The sequence below is a fragment of the Peromyscus leucopus genome, unplaced genomic scaffold (assembly GCF_004664715.2).
Source record: "Peromyscus leucopus breed LL Stock unplaced genomic scaffold, UCI_PerLeu_2.1 scaffold_146, whole genome shotgun sequence".
Classification (NCBI taxonomy): domain Eukaryota; kingdom Metazoa; phylum Chordata; class Mammalia; order Rodentia; family Cricetidae; genus Peromyscus; species Peromyscus leucopus.
The window spans coordinates 59,989-79,867 of record NW_023504622.1 but is presented as its reverse complement, the minus strand read 5'-3'; the positions used below and the strand labels follow the sequence as shown (position 1 = coordinate 79,867).

General features: G+C 54.1%; 1 protein-coding gene and 1 pseudogene across 1 annotated transcript; one reads left to right on the top strand and one right to left on the bottom strand.

Moving 5' to 3' along the window:
* Positions 1-2,340: 2,340 nt before the first annotated feature.
* On the bottom strand, positions 2,341-5,551 carry LOC114690499 (annotated as a pseudogene).
* Positions 5,552-12,871: 7,320 nt separating this feature from the next.
* On the top strand, positions 12,872-18,488 carry LOC114690486 (BTB/POZ domain-containing protein 17). Its single transcript, XM_028865321.1, is given in 9 exon segments — positions 12,872-12,910; positions 12,912-12,957; positions 15,242-15,277; positions 15,280-15,479; positions 15,481-15,518; positions 17,223-17,259; positions 17,261-17,303; positions 17,306-17,593; positions 17,596-18,488. Coding segments are annotated over 9 exon segments (1,431 nt in total). The 3' UTR covers positions 18,300-18,488.
* Positions 18,489-19,879: the final 1,391 nt, after the last annotated feature.

Sequence of the window (19,879 nt, the reverse complement as noted above, 5' to 3'; positions counted from 1 at the left end):
GTATCCTTCTGGACACTGTGAATATGTGTTGCTCTCGTTGCTATAATAAAGCTGATTGGCTGATAGCAGGTGGGAAGCGTGGGCAGGACAACCAAAACTAAGGAAGGGAAGAGAGCTGCTGAGTCAGGCAGCCGCCAGCAGTTCGCCGAGGAAGCAAGACTGCAGAAAATGAGTAAGAGCACGAATCATGTGGCAAGCATAGATAAGAAATATGGGTTAAGTTAAATGAGAGCGATCTAGTAATAGCTGGAACCATTTGGCCAAGCATTTATATTAATATAAGCCCTGAGTGATTATTTTGAAGTGCCGTGGGACGGGGTGGGACAGAAAAAGCTCTGGTTACAATTGTCGTTGCTGTCTGTGAAGACAACTGCTTGTCCTGATCCTGCACTCCTTGTAGGGTTCAAAGGTTTCCCACTGGAGAGGAAGGAACCAGTGTTCATTTGGCTCTATATCAAGGCAACTTTTGCTTTTCTCCAGAGACTCCATGTAGGGATGGACTAGTCTGAGCTGAGACAGACACTATCCATTTCCTCTTGGGGTTCCCTCTTCCCTAGTTGCCCTGCACTTGCACCCCTGTACCCTAAGCAGGGAACAGAGCCTCCCCATGTATCACCCTGCCCTGCACACATCTGTGTGTGCACACTGGACTCTGATGCACTCAGTGCCCACTGTGGCAGAGCACATGCAGGCAGCGCCCAGTATTCCTAGCCTCTTCTCTCATCTCAGTATTGTGTGTGTTCTCGGAAGCAGAGCTGGTGGCTGAGAACATGCATGCATGCATCTGCTCTCACAGGGTGTAGCCAGAAGTTCCCTCCCCCATCCCAAAGGCCTAGAGCAGTAGCCTAGCACACCACACACCAAAAGCTGCATCAAGACTAGAAGCCATCTTCAGTTCAAGTCGCGCTGCCACGACATGCTTGTGACATCCTTGGGGACATTTTGCTTTTTCAGAGCTTGATGGGCATTGAGCACGGTGCTGAGGGATAAGAGTGACAACTCCCGTTGTCCTCTTTCCAGAAGTGGTTGAAGGCTCCTGTCTGAGTGCAACTGCTCTCCTGACAGGTGAGAGAGGAAGGGGGGAAAGCTGAGCATTTATTCTGCACCAACTGTGTGCCTGGCCTCGCCATCAGCTCTTCAGACAGTAGCAATGAAGGTAGGTGCAGCTCAGACCAAAGCACCTATTTAGGAGAGAGGTCAACTCAGCCTGAATGGGAAGCAGCAAAGGGCCCCAGCTGGCCGCTAATGTGTTTACCCAAGGCCTGCAGCAGTGGGCAGTCCATCTGCTGGGTTCTCCCTGCTGAGCCCCATGGATGGGGAGGGGGAGGCAGTGCCAACAGAGGGGGCCCAGCAGGGGTCAGGGAGTGGGGGGAGACTTCCAATCCTATTAGTTCAGTCACTCTGCCTCTCTTTCCTGTGCTGGAGAGAGATCTTCCTCCAAGGCTCTGGGGTTGACGTTACCTGTACACACACACACACACACACAACACACACACATACACTAGTTTCTAGCACCCTGGCTGAAAGGGCAAAGCAAGACCCATAGACTCACTGTGGTGCTGGTGCAAGGAGACATTCAGAATCAAATCAGGGTGTCTGAGACCAAAGGGATTGATTGCTTCTCCCTGGCTGGGTTAGGTAGGCCTGAGGACACCCACTCTGCTTTAAGACACTGGGAACCTCTCTTTCTCATCTAGCACCTCCCATTGCTCAGCCAAAAACATTGGCTCCCTCAGCCCAGGAAAAGGCCTTGAGTCTCTGCTGATAGCTTCCTTTTCAGACTCCAACTTTATCACTGGACGCCAAAGAGGCCACCAATTATGTGCATCTGTCCATCCATCCATCATCCCATTCCTCCATTCAACTAACATTAATGTTTTCCCTGTATGTGCCAGGTGGGAAGCCCCTTACAAAGGGTACCCCAGCAGCTGTTTTGATGTGTGGGCCAGCAGAGCCCTATCCTTTCCCCCAGAAAATGGGAATTGGAGTGAAGCTAGCCTATAGGGTGGCTAATTTTTTTTTCTTCTTTCTACCTGGAATCACCTAAAGGGGGAGCCTTTTTCCTCTCCCCAGATTGCAAAGTTGGTGAAGTTTTGGTGGATACAACTGCAAAGGTCTCAACAGCAGTGGGGAAACACGTCTTTAATCCCAGCACTCAGGACGCAGAGGCAGATGGATCTCTGAGTCCGAGGCCAGCCTGGTCTACAAGAGCGAGTTTCAGGACAGCCAAGGCTACACAGGGAAACCCTGTCTTAAAAAAATCAGAACAAAACAGTTTGCAAAGGTCTTTTTTGCAAGTGGCCCTGAGGCCCCTGGGATATCTAGCCTGGTCCCCTTTCTCTACAGCTCTGGCCCTACAGACTTCAACACAAGTTCTACTACTGTGCCCTTGGGCGGTTGACTTTAAGGTACAAAACATGTGGGCGTCGTGGATGAACCTGTCGGACTGTGGCTCTGAAAGTCTTGCTGATGAAGCAATAGAGGCCAAAGTTGACAGCTGTGTTGAGCATGGGCCACCATGTTGGCTATGTCCAAGGCCAGGTGGACACCTCCACGCGTCCCGGTGGACCGGGCCACATACAGGTGGTTACAGCATGACACAGATGCGCGGTGCCCAAAAGGAGAGCGAAGAGGGAGGTGACACCCAAGAGGATGGCTGTGCTCTTGCTCACCCAGGGCTGCAGCCCTCGATGGCTCTTCTTTCCGTAGCCGGAGGACGATGGCTGAATTGGTGACGCAGGAAAATGTTGCAGGGGATGAAAGTAGACAACGAGGCAGTGAACCCACTTGAGGAGTTTGTCCATAGTGCTGGGGGGGTCTGCGTCCCTCCACACATCCAGCCACCAGTAGAACGGGATGCCGGTCAGCAGGGCCGTGCTAAAGACGGCGGCAATGGCGCGGTGGACCGTGCCTTGGGACGAGGTGGCCCGATGGCGCATGGGGCGGCACAGGCGTTGTTAACGGTCCACTGTGAGCAAGACCGCAATCCAGTACTGAGGCGTGATTGGCAGCAAACTCCAGGATGTTTAGCCGTGCGTACCACAGCCTGGGGCACCTTTCGGGCCAGGACGGCTCCCTGCAGGAGGAAGCCCACGAACACGATGACCACTTGCGTGACGATATCTGAGGCTGTGAGTGCCAGGAGGTAGTGATAGGAGGCTTCCTGGTCCTGCAGCGAGGCGGGCCAGGGCCACTGTAGTCAGGACATTGACTGGTGGAGACCCGGGTCATGGAAGGGAGAAACAAAGCATTAGAAGGGGTGTTAGTAGTGGCTTCTCGAGATGTTTGTGTGGCCCCTCCCACCTGGCATGGCCCCTCCCACCTGTGTGCTCTGTTTCTAGTTCCCTCTTTTTTTTTTTTTTTTTTAAGATTTATTTTATTTAATATGTATATGTTCTGTCTGCATGTATACCTTTAGGACAGAAGAGGGCGCCAGATATTATTACAGATGGTTGTGAGCCACCATGCCGTTGCTGGGAATTGAACTCAGGACCTCGGGAAGAGTAGCCAGTGCTCTTAACTGCTGAGCCATCTCTTCTGGCCTTCAGGCCCTCTTTACCTCTTCCTGCAGTACTGGAAGCTGAACTCAGGACCAGACATGTGCTATACTATCGCAGTAACATCCTTAGTCTAGTAGCCTTTTATTGCTTTGTATTTTGAGACAGAGTCTAAGTTGCCCAGGCTGGCTTGAAACTCACATGGTATCCTGGTACGCCCCGCCTGTACTTTCTGTTTCTGCCTTCCCAGATCCAGCTGGCCTCAAACTTCCTGTAGGGCTGAGGATGACTTTGAACCTCTGATCCTTTTGCCTGGATCTCCCAAGTACTGAGATTACAACTGTGTACCATTACACCCAGTTATGTGGTGCTGGGCTCAAACCCAGGGCTTTGTGCATACCACCAAAGCCCTCCAGCTTGTTGAAGTCTAGTTTGAGTGGCAGCTCACTTACCTAGCACACCAAAGGTCCTGGTTCTGTCCCCAGTAAGCACAGAACCAAGTCAAACGAAAACCAAGCAGACTCCGTCAAGATGGGTGATCTAGTCAGCCTTGCCCCATCGCCCCCCCCCCCATCCCCGGCCATGGGCCATGTTGGTAACAGATGGGCTCATCTAGGGGGGCACCCACATGCTGGCATTCCAGCCTACATCTTTCTCAGGATTGCTATGTCCTTCAGAGCAGAGGGGTAGCCTGGGAGCCAGGTGTAAGGTTTATTTACTAGACTTAGGGAGTGCACCCTAAACAAGGCACTGGCCTTTCCTACATCAACATGCTGGCCCCTCTTCTGGCTCCAGTCTGCACAGTAGGTTACACAGGAATTGAGACAGCCCTGCACTGATCCTCTGTAACTTAGCCATCTTGAGAGAATCTGGACTGGATGAAGGGGGGCCTGAGTCCCAGACCCTAGCTCTCCACTCACCAGGCAGACCCAGGCTCAGCAGGACACTGTAATAGATGACAGGGATGATACCAGCCAACGCATGGTGACTCTCTGGAATCTCCGGCCAGTGCCATCCACATCATCGTGTCTTGGGTTACTCCCATTGAGTGTAGGCAGCGGAGTCACTTGTGGCTGCCCAGCTAGGAAGGATGGAAAGGCAGAGTGACAGCAGTTACTTTTTTTTTTTTTTTTAAATATAGGAGCTTGAGCCGGCGGTGGTGGCGCACGCCTGTAATCCCAGCACTCGGAGGCCAGAGGCAGGTGGATCTCTTGTTAGTTTGAGGCCAGCCTGGTCTACAGAGCTAGTCCCAGGATAGGCTCCAAAGCTACAGAAGAACCCTGTCTTGAAAAACGAAACAAAAACAAAAACAACAAAAAAGATAGGGGCTTGATTGACAGCAGCCCATCTGCCCTAAGGCCCCTCTATTCAGTACTCGCTCCGTGCAGAGCCCTGGGACCGGCCCTCTCACCTCCTCCACCCCATCTGCTCTCTTATCAATCGGAAGAGCCCTTGGCAGGGCCGACCTCCTCTGCATCATCATCCCTGCCACTAAGGAAACTGCTGCCCTGTGGTAGCTGTGGACGCCTGGGTCTGGAATGGACCGGAGTGGCTGCACTTAATAAGGATGCTGCGTGACTGACCAGCGGCGGCGGCTCCCAGCAGCTGCTCAGGTCCATTCACCAGCCAGCCCCTCTCAGGAAAGACTAACTGGGATTCCTTCCTTCCTAAGCCAAGAGTGTCCTCTTCACAGGTTCCCACTACTGATGCTCAAATAACTCAGCTTGTCCCCTGGGGAAACTGAGTCCCAGAGTAAGGTGGCACAGTTGTCTAGGGCTAGTATGGAATGATGGTCCCTACACACATCTTACTTACAGCATTTCTTTCCCTGCTGAAGATGAGTGGAGGAGACTCCTCCCACCTCCCACCTCCCAGTTCCACCATCCCCCCCTCCCACCCCCACCTCACGTCCCGCACTTGCCCTTTATCTTAATGCTCCTTTCCCCATTGGAAAATATTTTACCTGTCTCTGGTCTGCAAGCCCCATTCGTGTTGAGTCCTGGGCCCCAGGTCACCAGCAGCTTTGCCTTGAGCTCCACAGCACCTTGCGGCATCACAGGCGTGACCCTCACTCTGGCGCTCTGAGGGAGGGAGTTATTTGCCTCCACTCTCCAGTCTGTTGGTGCAGAGAGGGGGAGAGTGGATGTGGGAAGGAGACAATGAAGAAGTGGGAGAAGGGGAAGGAAGCGCCAGGGTCCCAGCCACAGAGTCTCCAGCGGATCCAGTGGGAAACACAGTGACTTCTCCTATGGGAAAGTCCGCGGGGTAGGGGCTTCGGGACCGAAAGGCTGTGGATCAGGATCTGCTTAAAGAGGTATGTCTGGGCTTGGAGGGAAAGGGAAGAGAGTGAAAATCCAGGAGGTGCCCAGCTCTAGACAGCTGCCCTGTGCTCAAGGGCCCATGGCAAAACTGGCCGAATCAGTGGGGGCAGCCACACCCTGGAGTCGGGGCTCTGGGGAAAGCTGAAGGATACAGGGGGCTGATTCTGTGGGGCACCTACAATGATGCTTCTAGAAAGGAGGACATTTGTGTGCCGGAAACAGGGAGTTAGCACCAAGCTTTAGAGGAAGGCAGGCAGGGCTTAGATCCCCAGAGAGGTCCCAGGGATCAGGTTCAAAAGAATTCTTACCTGTAGACACCCAGTGGTGGGTAGGATGAGGTCCAGGCTACCTGAAGGAGCAGGGATGTTGGGACAAAGGCCAGCAGGAAGCCATGTGCTGTGCTACTCCCAGGAGAAGGCTGAGCAGACTGCTGGCAGTGTGGAGCGCGCAGGACCCTGTGCTCTAGCAAGCTGGTTCCTTTTTTTTTTTTTTCCTGGACGTGGCGCAGCCAAGCAGCTCTCAGGAACACCATTCTATGGTAAAATAAACACCACCGGTGCCAGTAACGCTCCAAAGAAGCTGGAATCTGTGGCCGGCAGCTCCTGCACCTGGTGAAGAAGTAACCAGGTTGGCCTACCGTGTGCGTCAGGACACAGACTCCAGGGGGACGGCCCAGGGTGCAGAACTGAGACCTACTCTCTGGAGTCACTTTCCATGACTGTCCTAGCCACTGCTCTATTGCTGTGAGAAGACACCAGGACCAAGGCAACTCCTATAAAATAAAGCATTTAACTGGGGCTTGCTTACAGTCTTAGAGGGTTAGTTCATGATCATCATGGTGGGGGTAGACAGGCCATGGTGGTGGAGTAGCCACTGAGAGTTTTACATCCAGATCCACAGGCAGCAGGCAGAGAGTGGAGATTGGGCCTGGCCTGGGCTTTGGAAACCTCAAAGCCTACCCCTAGTGACACACCTCCTACAACAAGTCACACCTCCTAATCCATCCCAAACAGTTCCATTCACTGGGGACCAAACTTTCAAACATATGAGCCTACGGGGGCCATTCTCATTCAAGATACACAGTGGTAGTGGCTTAGTTTCTGAAATGTACCAGAAAGTGTGGCAGGGAATGATAGGCGTTTTCTGACTCCCTAAGTTAGAGCCCATGTCTGGGGCTGGAGCCAACCCACCTGACCCCAAGGCTCACAGTCCTTACTCATAGCAGAAGTCTCTGTGCCTGCCCTCTGGTGGCCACACAGGGTCCTGCAAGCATCCACCAAGCCTCCTTGGCAGCAGGGAGACTGGGGCAGGTGCGGCCTGCACGGGGCAGTGGTGTTGGGAATTCAGCTCAGAAAAAGCAAGTGCTGGGGCTGGAGAGGTGGTGGCTCGGAGGTTAAAAGCATTGACTGCTCTTCCAGAGGTCCTGAGTTCAATTCCCAGCAACCACATGGTAGCTCACAACCATCTACAATAAGATCCGATCCCCCTTTCTGGTGTGCAGCATATATGCAGACAGAACACTATATACATAATAAATAAAATATATCTAAAAAAAATCTAGTGCCACAGACAGGTCCTGAAGACTTCCACCTCCCTGCACGTGAGTCAGGAGTGAGTTAGAGGCAGACCTTGCTTCAAGATGCTGGGATTTTTTTTTTTTTTTTTGAGGGATGCAAACTTTATAGGGAAGCTTAAGTGTTCTTCAGACAGAGTCCAATACTCTTCATTACAGCTCTTCTATGACCTATACAGATAACCAGAGCCTTTGGATCAGGGGTGAGCAAAGGCAGGTAGAGGAGAGAAGCTCCATCTGCTAAGAAGGACAACCTCTTCATCTGTGTCTTCAGCTAGTTTAGCTCCTCCAGCCTGACCTTGACCCTTGGGTCCTTCCCCGTGGAAGGGACTTTCTATACAAAATCTATATAACTATAGCCTATTTGGTCTTGCAGAGGACTCAAGTTCAATTCCCAGCACCTGTGTCTGGTGGCTCTCAAACTTCTGTGTGACTACAGCTCCAGAGGGTCCAACACCCTCTTCTGGCCTCCAGAGAGAGAGAGAGAGAAGAGAGAGAGAGAGAGAGAGAGAGAGAGAGAGAGAGAGAGAGAGAGAGAAGTAAAAAATTTAAAAATTGCCTTGGAAGTGGAGAGATGGCTCAGCAGTTAAGAATACTAGCTACCCTTCCAGAAGACAGGGGTTCAGTTCCCAGTGCTCATTTGGCAATTTACAACTATCTGTAAACTCTAGTTCCAGGGGAGTCTGATGCCCTCTTCTGGCCCCCATGAGTACTGCATGCATATGATGCACAGACATACATGCAGGCAAAGCATCCATGGATATAAAATATTAATAAACTATTTTAAAAAATTGCCTTTAATCCTCATGGTGATGGTGTGGCTTTCTAGACAGAAAATGCCATAATTCAGGGACATGTGGGTCCCAGGACCCTTCACACCCCATTGAAGTTGTCATGCCTGTCGATAGCATTGAGGTCCACACAACAAGAGCTGGGATCTGCAGGATCCACAGCCAGGGGGACAGCACTCTCAACACTGTCCCAGGGGATGGCAGTACTTGACAGGACCTAGTGGTGGAGGGAAGGGGCCACCAAGTCATCACCAGGCACAGAGCCTGTTCGGAGGTAAATGGCCTCTTCCTGGGGAGGGAGATTCCTTCCTAGACCGTGTCTGTGTCAGTGCCAGGGTGGGCCAGCGATAGTGCAGAGGAAGGGCTGTGCCCTCTAGGCAGGTACTATGACCTAGCTGGGTAAGGTGAAAGGTGTTACCAACCAACAGCAACACCTCAGTCTCGTGGTCCTCAACAACTTCAGCCACCACCCGTCCATCCAGAGCTACCTGGTGGAGCAGCATGTGGGTCACACACCTCTTACCCCTCCACTGCTCATCCTTATGGCAGCCCCGTTAGATATCTGCCTACCGGCACTAACACACAAGGAGACCAAGGATCAGAGACGGTAAGCACGTTGGTGGGGGTCACAGGTGTGGAAGCTGGATTCAAACTCGGGTTCATTCCTCCTCTGTCTCCCCAGGCCTTCTATTCACTCCCTCACACAATGTGCCAGGAAAGAGAGGACACTGTCAGCTGAGCTCCAGGGAAAAGGGATCTGTGGACCCGGAGGGCTGACTGTTGGATGGAGAGGTCATTCCGGTCAGGTGAAGGACATGATCAAGGGTGCTGAACAGGAAAGAAGCTGTGACACTGTGAGCTGTCCTTAGCAGGGTAGTGACTTTAGGGAAAGATCCTCTACCCGTTGGGGATGGTCTCTTATAGCCCAGGCTGGCCTAAGCTCCCTAGGTAGCAGAAGCTGACCTTGAATTCCCAACTGCTTTGACCTCACCTAGGCTTTCTTTGTTTATCGTTAGTGAGCCTACTGGGGGTGTTAGCCTGGGACCCAAACTCACAAGAGTCCCTCTTCCCCAGTGAACTGAGTCATTCGTGAGTGGACAGAAGACATTACAGGTGTGAGGACGCTGCTAGGTAGGAGCAGGCTGGGCCTCAGGTCCACCCTTCCTCCATATTTCCCCAAGCTCAGTGTCAGAGAGATCTTCACCTTGTAGTTTCTAAACAAACCCTCCTGTCCATGACTGTAGAAGTTTCTGGTTGCTTCTAGACCCTCTTGAGAATACCTTGCTATCCACTAAGAAGATCGTGCTCCCAGGAAAGCTATCCTGAGCTTGTGGACACGTATGCCCTGGCTGTACCAGCTCTGCTGAGCATATAGACAAGTCCCTTAGACGATGCACACGTACCCTGGGCAGGAAGTCACCCTGTGCTGACTCCTCTCTGGGGATTGTTCTTGCTTGTGAGATCTTCAGACTTGTGCTCAAGGAATGACGAAGCTTCAGGACCACGGTGGGGGTGGAGTGGAGGATGAGGAATAAATGTGTGGAGTCCGTCTCTCACCTGAAGCACTCTGCTGTACATATCCTGTTCCAGACATGTGTGAATACACAGCATGTACATGCACACATGCTTGCACACACTGTGGCAATGGAAGCTTCGCCCAGGAAGTCAGTTTCTAAATCATTAGAAGAGAGGGAGGGATGAAGGGAATTAGAATCATGGGAAGGGCCTGTCAGAGGTGGGGGGTGGGGAGTCTTCTGGGTAGCCTGAGACATCCTGGCTCCTCACACTGGAAATGCCAATCACCTCTTTCTAGTGGTAGATCATTGCCTGAGGTGTCTGTAACCATCCATTGGTTTGCTTAGGAAACATGACATCCAGGCCCGCCACTGGGAACACTGGGCAAGTAGGCCAGACATCTAGAGAGGGACTGGAGGTGAGGAGGGACTGGGGAGGAGGGACTGAGGAGGAGGGACTCCGGAGGAGGAGGGACTGGAGGACTGGAGGAGACTGGTGAGGAGGGCTTAGGAGGGGAGGAGGGACTAGGTGAAGGAGGGACTGAGGAGAGGAGTAGCACTGAGGAGGAGGGACTGGGAGGAGGGACTGAGAGAGGATGAGGAGGGATCTGGGGAGGAGGGACTGAGGAGGAACTGGAGAGGAGAGGAGGTGACTGGAGGAGGGATTGGGAGGAGGGTTGAGAAGGGACTAGGGGGAGGGACTGAGGAGGAGGGACTGGGAGGAGGGACTGGGGAGGACAGGGACTGAGGAGGAGGGAACTTGAGGAGGGACGGGAGGAGGACTGGTGAAGGACTGAGGAGGGACTGGGAGAGGACTGAGGAGGAGGGACTGAGAGAGGGACTTGGGAGGAGGAGGGACTGAGGAGGAGATGGGACTGGGAGGAGGACTGAGAGGAGGGACTGAGGAGAGGGACTGGAGGAGGGAGGACTGAGGAGGGACTCGGGAGAGGGACTGAGGAGGAGGGACTGGGAGGAGGGCCGGAGGAGGAGGGACTGGGAGGAGGACTGGGGAGGACTGGAGGAGGGACTGGGAGGGGACTGGGAAGGAGGGACTGGGAGGAGGAGGGACTGGGGGAGGAGGGACTGGGGAGGAGGGACTGGGGAGGAGGAGGGACTGGAGGGACTGGGGAGGAGGACTGGGGAGGAGGAGGGACTGGGGAAGGAGGGACTGAGGAGGAGGGACTGGGGAGGAGGGACTGGGGAGGAGGGGGACGGGGAGGAGGGACTGAGGAGGACTGAGGGACAGGAGGAGGAGGGACTGAGGGACTGAGGAGGAGGACTGGTGAGGAGGCACTGGTGAGGAGGAGGGACTGAGGGTCCCATGGAAGGGGGTGAGAAGCATTACCACTGAATAACAGTCTCTCTTGTTGATGGGCATTGTGCATGGAAGCGAGGCTGCCTCCAAGGCTGGACTGCCCCGCTGCACACAGGCTCAGACTGCTTCAAGTGTGTCTGAAGCTTCAGTGGAGCTAGGTGTGGTACAGTCTACAGGAAGGGGTAGGCAGGCAGCCAGCGGGAGATGGAAGGTCCATCTGGACACGGGAGACCAGGAGTGAGAGAGCCGGGAGGCGGTTTCGCTAAGCCCGGCAGCTCTGATTTTGCCAACCCGGACAAGGTTGGTGCCAGACCCAGTTCTTGCTTTCTCTGTGGCTCCAGGAGGAGGTGAAGCTGTCGGGTCTCTCTGCACCAGAAAGGGACAGAACTCAGTGCAGAAAGCTGGTCCCGGGGATCCAGAGAGCAAGGGCAAGAAGTTCCGACACATCCTCAGAGCAGGATCTCAGATTTCCCGGGATCCACTGACTTCCATGTGTCAACTCCAAGGGAGTGTCTCTCACAAGGAACTGGGGCAAATCCTGTTGATTCTGTGCAAAGGTGAGGTCTCAACAGCGCACATACACACACACCACAGACATGAAAACACACATGCATGTGCACACACATCACACACTTGTACACACACACCCCACCCACACAGACATGAAAACACACATGCATGTACGCACACATCACACACTTGTACACACACATACCACAAACATGAAAACACACATGCATGTGCACACACATCACACACCTGTATACACACACACACACCACAGACATAAAAACACACATGCATGTGCACACACATCACACACCTGTACACACACCACAGACATGAAAACACACATGCATGTGCACACACATCACACACTTGCACACACACACACACACACCACCCCACACAGACATGCACACACAAACTCGGGACTCTAGACCCCCCCCATCTCCATTACTTTTGTTCTCAGAACATTTCTTTGTACTGGCTAACTGAAACCGAAATCTAGCTCCCTGCCTCAGTTTCCCTATACGTGGACTACCGTGCCAGGTTTGCTGAAGACACCTTCTAGGGAGGGGAATTCTTGAGACATGGGGCCATGCATGGGGTGAACTGAAGACTTGGGCCGCCTGGGTAGGGAAACAGGCTGTGTTCCTAGAGCAAGGGCCACAGTGTCCCTGGTAGGAGATGGTCAGTCCCTGTGCTGATTTCCAAAAGGCTCATCACCTTCTCCAGAGCGTGACAGGCACTCTCTTCAACAAACAGCCTGAGAACAATCCCCATTACTCCATACCCCTACTCAAGGTCCTTATCCTCTCCTCTGAGAACCGGCCCACCCCAAAATGAGAGTGGGGGAGGGGTAGAACCCCGAGCCAGCTCCTCCTTGCCTCTTGCAGTCTCTCCCTTTGCAGCCTGCTCACCAGGACACTGCCAAGTATGCTCTGTGCCAGGATGGAGCTGGGCCTGGGGCTGGGGCCTCGGGGCTGGTGGCTGCCCAGGGGTTCCTGAAGCCCTTTGCTTGCCCTTCAGAGAGCTTAAAAACTTCCCCGGAGAGGAACAGCTAGCCTTGCTGGGTTGTCCAGAGAGGTGGGGGAGGAGGGTGTCCGGATCTCTTCCCCTTGGGGGCCCAGGCCTGCACAATAGCCCCTGGGGCTGCCACACTCTGGCTTAAGTAGTTGCCTAGGCAACAGCAGGGGCCAGCTTCCACCAATCCATGGCAGAGACTGGTAGGGGAGGGAGGCAGGGCAGGAAAGGGGTGCTGTCCCCTTGCTGGGTCCTATATAAGGAGGAGCGATGGGATCGGAGTGCCCTGGACTTGACTGTCCCTGCAGTGGACTTGGGGGCAAGAGCACAAAGATGCTTAGGAAAGGCCACCGCAAGCCTGGGTCCTGGGGCAAGCTTTCTGGCTACCCTGGCCCTGGTGGGACTGGTCACGCGTGCAGGTGGAGTAGGCCGAGGCGGGGTTAGGTGCCTGATAAGGAAAAAGTAAGGTAGGGGTGGGGACAAGAACCTTCTACTAGGAGCTACATAGGGCAGCCAGGAGGTGTGGCGTGGTCCAGCCAGCCACGGAGAACACTGGAGAGACCCGACAGGTCCTCAAGAAGGGAGAATGGACAGACTGCCTCCAGGGGAAGAGGGCTGGGCAGCAGGCAGGGGTCTTAATGACAAAAAAGGCCACTATTTGTTATCTCAAGGCAAGCTGGGTCCAAGGCAGAGGCCGCACGGGGATGTCATCAGCATTCAGGTCCTTCCCAGTGACAGCTGGGGAGGCAGGGCTGGGAAATTCACCAGCAGCTGCCTCCCTTTCTTCTCGGGTCTCCCTCTCCCACACACAGATGCTCACTCTTGTGAGCCTTCCTTTCAACAATCCACACATAAGCCGCATGTCCAACCGTGTGTGTGTTGTGTGTGTGTGTGTGTGTTGTGTGTGTGTGTGTGTGTGTGTGTGTCCACACGCACTGGAGCAGTCTGCCGGTGCCCTTCTGCAGTTCTAACTGTTAGACACCCCCCTTTTCTCCTCACTTTGCAAGGCTCCCTGCACACTCTGGCTGGGGGCTATCTTTTCTATAACTCAGTTTGTGTCCCCATCTGACCCCATGGCCTCCCTGGAAGGGGGACGCCAGCTTCAACACTCAGTTACCCAGACAGTCCTGTTCCTTCACCGGTTGGTCCACCATACTTCCTTAGGCCCTTATCTGTCTCACAGACCCGGAACCCAGTTAGAACAGAGCTGGGCTGTGCTTCCCAGTTGGGTGTGGGTGTGTGTCCCTGTAATCCCAGCACATGGGTAGGGGGAGGATCAAGAGTTCAAGGCAAATCCCAGGTAGTAATGAATTCAGGGCTAGCCTGAGCTACAAGAGACCCTATCTTAAAAAACTAAAAAGAAAACGAAAGAGGGGGTGGGGAAGGAAGAAGGAAGGGAGAGAGGGAGGAGGGAGGGAGAGGAGGGAGGGAGGGAGGGAGGGAGGAGGGAAAGAGAGAGAAAAACCCATACCTGCTGTCTCAGCTTTGATCTCACCTTGGTCTCCCCAGCCCTGTCCCTGACCCCAGCCCCACAAGCCCATTCCCACCAAGGGTCTTTTCGTGGCTTCTCCCTTTGTCTCTGTGTACGCCTTTCCCGGGCTGGCTTCAGAGCACTCACTTGTGCATTTATTTATTTTTTAAATGTATTTACTTTAGTGTGTGTGTGTGTGTGTGTGTGTGTGTGCATGTGGAAGCCTGAGGTCAAGGTACGGTTCCTCGGGTACCCTCTGTCCATCTCCCTTGTATTTTGAGATGGGCCCCTTACTGACCTGGAGCTCATTGATTAGGGTGAGCTGGCTGAGCAGAGGGCCTCAGGGGTCCACATGTCTCCGCCTCCACAGTGTTGGGATTACAAGCATGTGCCACCACACCCAGCTAGTATACCTGGCTTCTGGGGATAGAATTCAGGTCCTCAAGCTTAGATGTTCTCTCTAGGAACGCTCCCCTCTTTAGTCACACTTTATTTATTTTACCTTGTGTGTGTGGTGGTGGGTGTGTGTGCTCATGTGCCACTGCACACAGGCAGAGGTCAAAAGACAAGCTTTCAGGAATCAGTTCTCTTCATACACTATGTGTGTTCCCCAGTAACCAAATTCATGTTGTCAGCAGGTACCTTGACTGGCTGAGCCGTCTGGTGTCCCCCACTTTTATACTGAGTCTTGTTAAACAGTGGCACTTGATCTGATCCTTTCTGCGTAGCCCAGGCTGACCTTGAACTTGGGACAATCCTTCTGTATCTGACCCTTTCATTTGTATACTTGTTATACATCTAATTCTGGTCCTTTGAGCTTCCCTGGGTGTGAGAAACTGGGTTTGGCTCATTCACTGCCACCCAGCAGCCTCATAACAAGTGCTCACTACACAAGTAAAAAACTTCTGACAAGTTTTTGAGGAGGTGAGAGAGGTGGGGACCCAGAGTTTTTCTTCACCCTCCCCTGGAGGTCTAGTATCATGGACACAACAGCTGTTCAGTGACTTCTTCCCGACCAGAGCCCACCTTGCTTCTAAGGACTCCCTCCCGAGTCTGCATGGGGCCACCATGCCCAACCAGGACGAACTCTTAGACACTCACGCACTTCGTGTGTGCACACAGCCCCCTCCCTAGGCTGGCACCTGTGTCACCGGTTGGTCCCTTTGCGGCCTTAGTTGGAGGCCCCAGGCCGGGTGCCTTCTCAGGCTGTTTTATGCCCCCTCCTGCTGCAGCTCAGAAAGCCGACGTGGGTGGGGAGGCAGCAGGCACCTCATCAACCACTCCCAGATGCTGCTCCAGCGACTGCAGGACCTGCTGCGGCAGGGCAACGCCAGCGATGTCGTCCTGCGAGTCCAGGCTGTGGGCACCGACGAGGTCCGAGCCTTCCACACCCACCGCTTGCTGCTGGAGCTACACAGTGAGCTTTTCCGGGAGCTGCTGAGCAACCAGAGCGAGGTGCTGCTGCAGGAGGCCCCGGGACTGCGCGGCTGTCTTTGACAAGTTCATCAGGTGTGTAGGGAAGGGCACCGAGCTGCACCCCGTCCACAGTCTCCCGGCTTCTCCACCTCCAGGGGCACAGAGGTCTGGCCTTAGAGGTTATTATACCTACTTTCCAAAGTCATAGCGTGACACACAACACAACACCTCCATTATCCCTGCTTCCTCTGCCCTCTTGCCCTCCTGTGGCCTGTGTACCACTTCCTGCCCTTGGTATCCCCTTCTGAGTCTACCCAGGCCAAGAGAACTTATAGAAATGAGAGATTCTTGGATGGATTTCTTTCTTTCTTTCTTTTTTAATATTTATTTATTATATATACAGTGTTCTGCCTGCATATATGCTTGGATATATGCAGAAGAGGCACCAGATCTCACTATAGATGATTGTGAGCCACCATGTGGTTGCTGGGAATTGAACTCAGGACCTCTGGAAGAGCAGCCAGTGCTCTTAACCATCTCTCCAGCCTGAGACCAGCCATTTCTTAAACCTGCACATGGCTTTGGAACCACAGGGCTAAGGAGTAGAAAGGTCAGCCAGGTCTGTGTCACCTCTCTGGTCCCTGCACAGGGAAAGACTTGGAAAATAGTCTAAGGAGGTAACCAACCCTATTCCGATGACTTTGACATGGTGACTGCAGGATTCCAGCCAGACATTACTTCCAAGTTCCAGGCAACAGGAAGAGGGATCAAAACAGATTGTTTCCCATAGAGCCTAGTGGGGTGCTGTGTGCCAGTGGGACTACCAGGAAGATGAGGGAGGGGTGGGGGTGGGGGTGGGGTCACTGTAAGAGAGCCAGAGACAGTGAAACAGCTAACAAGAAGGGAAACCGGGCAACAAGAAAGGCCCCATTGCAAAGAAAAGGGGATCCGGTGATAGGAAGTAGCCTGGGTTGGCTGTGTACTCGGTAGCAAGACTTTTCCACTGCCTCTCACCGTGACAACATTCTGGGTGGGGTGGGGGGGGGCTCTCCCCCTTTCCTAGATATGTTTAAGATTCATCTAAGTGAAAGGACTTGCCTTGTCTAGTGGCATGGAGGAGGCCAGATGGCATCTAAATCCAGACTGAACTCTGAGGTTATCAACAGCCCCTTCTCATTTTGGCTTATAGTTAGACATCTAGGAGATGCTCAGTAAATCCATGTGATTCCCACAGCACCAGAAGCTAAAAGATATTTTGAACAAGCTGGAAGGGAACTTAAGAGGGAAAGACAGGAAGCCTCAGGACCCGTTCATCCTGTTTGTTCCTGGTTACAAAAAAGCCGTGTTCTGGGAAAACCAGCTGGGGTGGAGTGGGTGGCCTTGTCCAGACCCAGCGCTGCCAATCTTCCTATCTTTATGTTTATTGTTATCATCATCATCATCATCATCATCATCATTAGGTTTTTTTGAGAACAGGGTTTCTCTGTGTAGCCCTGACTGTCCTGGAACTCACTCTACTGTAGACCAGGCTGGTCTGGTCTTGAAACTCAGAGGTCCCCCTGCCTCTCCCTCTAGAGCGCTGGAATTAGAGGTATGCGCCACCACCGCCTGGCCTCTATTTTTATTTTCAAATCGTATTATTAACTTGTACGTCTGTGTGAGTGTATACGCCATGTGTAATGGGTGCCCTCCTCCAGCCAGAAGAGGGCTGGATACTGGGGACCCGATTCTAGTCCCCTGGACAAGTGCTCTTAACTGCTGAGCCATCTCAACGGTCCCTTCTCCACTCTCTCATAGGTACTTGTACTGCGGTGAGCTGACAGTCCTGCTGGCCCCAGGCTATCCCGCTGCACAGGCTGGCCACCAAGTACCGGGTGGCATCCTGCAGCGAGGTGTGGCTGACTACATGCGTTGCGCATCTGGCGGGAGGCGCGGGCCCAGCTGTGGGCTGTATCACTATGCAAGTGAGCACCGGGATGAGGCTCTGCGTGAGAGCTGCCTGCAGTTCCTGGCTTGGAACCTTTCCGCCGTGGCCGGGAGTGCGGAGTGGAGCGCCGTGAGCCCGAGTTGCTGGCGCAGCTCCTGCAGCGCTCAGACCTTGGTGCTGCAGGATGAGCTGGAGCTGTTCCACGCGTTGGAGGCCTGGCTGGGTCGTGCGCGGCCGCCCCCACGGTGGCCGAGAAAGCGCTGCGCGCCATCCGCTACCCCATGATCCCGCCGGCACAGCTGTTCCAGCTGCAGGCGCGCTCGGCCGCGCTGGCGCGCCACGGCCCAGCGGTGGCAGACCTCCTGCTGCAAGCTTACCAGTTCCACGCCGCCTCGCCGCTGCACTATGCCAAGTTCTTCCACGTGAACAGCAGCGCCTTCCTGCCGCGCAACTACCTCGCGCCCGCCTGGGGCGCTCCGTGGGTCATCAACAACCCGGCTCGCGACGACCGCAGCACTAGCTTCCAGACGCAGCTGGGTCCGAGCGGCCACGACGCGGGTCGCCGGATCACCTGGAACGTGCTCTTCTCCCCACGCTGGCTGCCCGTTAGCCTGCGGCCCGTCTACGCGGACGCTGCGGGCACTGCGCTGCCTGCCGCGCGCCCCGAGGACGGAAGGCCACGGCTGGTGGTCACGCCAGCTAGCAGCGGAGGCGATGCGGCGGGTGTGAGCTTCCAGAAGACCGTGCTGGTGGGTGCGCGCCATCAGGGCCGCCTCCTGGTCCGCCACGCCTACAGCTTCCATCAGAGCAGCGAGGAGGCTGGCGACTTCCTGGCCCACGCAGACCTGCAGAGGCGCAACTCAGAGTACCTGGTGGAGAACGCACTGCATCTCCATCTCATTGTCAAGGCCCGGTGTTACCACACCCTCATCAGGACTCCCAGTTAGCCTGTGGACGGAGAAATAAAGGCCTGGCCTGGATGGCACTCCAGGGTCTGGGGAGGGGTAGGCTGGAGGTGGACGTGACTGTGGGTGACCGACCAGGTACGGCTGGTTGGGGCTGGGGTGGAAGGCAGGTGAATGTGGTAGACAAGATGGCTGTGGTTTCAGGAACGCCTTTCCCAGCTGATTGGAAAGGCGTGCTCTTGTACAGAATAAATCGCATGCTCAGAGGGCGCAGGGCCGAAGCAACTCCGGGGTCTCAAAAGTCTGGGGTTCACATGCCCTCCACTGAGCTTTTCCTTGAGAGTTCCCACCCAGACATGAGTTAGAGCAGGGAAGACGACCTAATAATGGTCGGCGACTGACAGCCAGCCTGGGCAGTCTCCCTCTTGAATAGGAACTTTCACATCTTGAGCTGCAAGCTCCAGTGGGCAACCGCCCCTATAGCTTGTGAGGCTTTTTGCCGCTGCCTGCATCAAGTCCCTGGCCTCTTGGGGAGGGGTCCAGGCTAGTCGGAAGGTCCTTGGGAGACTGCCACAAACTAGACTTTGATCTAGCTCCATCCTTCTATGGAGGGACAGTCTTGGCATCTTGAGAAAAAAAAAACCCATCCCCAGTTATTTTGTATGTTTGAGCCAAGGGAGATGGGCTGCTGGGAGTGAAAGGGCCAGGAACTGGGTGAATCTTAGAACCAGACATGACACATTCCAAAAAAACTCCATACACAACCATCAAAACCCCAGTATGACTTTATTTAAAAGAAAGGCAGAAAAAAAAAAAAAAGCAACAGAGAATTTACAAAACCAGAATCCCTCCCCATCCCTTCCTACCCTGTGTGAAGTCCTGTGGGCTCCTTCCCTATCCCAAGCTCACCCTTGCCCAGGGGTGGAGTCCTGTCTCACTAACAGCTCCTCTTCCCCATTGCCGAAGCCAAGATTGACCCCAGGTTGTGTGCAAGTTTTTGGCAACAAGGTTCTGTCCAAGGCTGAGAGGCCAAGCCTGCTGGGCCCCCTCCCTTTCTAGGGGCGTGGAGAGCATGGAAGAGTTATGCAGACAACCCCACCGATTCCGGTCACAAGGAGCCCAACTCTCCAAGCTCTTGCTCCATGGAATCTCCATCTGCCTAACTTCCACCTCCCAGTCCCTGCTGCACCCTGCTCAGTCCTGGGGGCAGAACAGTAGGCGCCGGGGGTCCCTCAATTATGCCGGAGGCGTCCATCTTTGCCAAGAGTGCTGGAACCATGGGGCAGGCTGGGCCCACGCGTAGCTCTGCGGGAAACACCAGCTGGGTTGGGGGAACAGAAAAGGGAGAGGGGTTCCCAGAGCCTATGACAGGGAAAAAGCCAGGATCAGTTGCTGAGGAACGCCTTCCCTCCCCACTGGCCTTGAACTTCCTAGCGGAGCAATCCCAGTTTGTTAACCCCACCAATATTGTTCCCCGAATCATGTTTCCAGTAGGGGCAAGAGCCCTGTATATTTCCCCTCTGAGCTGGTCAAGGCCCCTCCTACCCAATCCTTCTTGATCGGTACTGACCTGTATTCTGGCTTGGAGGAAATTTGATCTTGGCCAGAGGCAGTGTGACCTT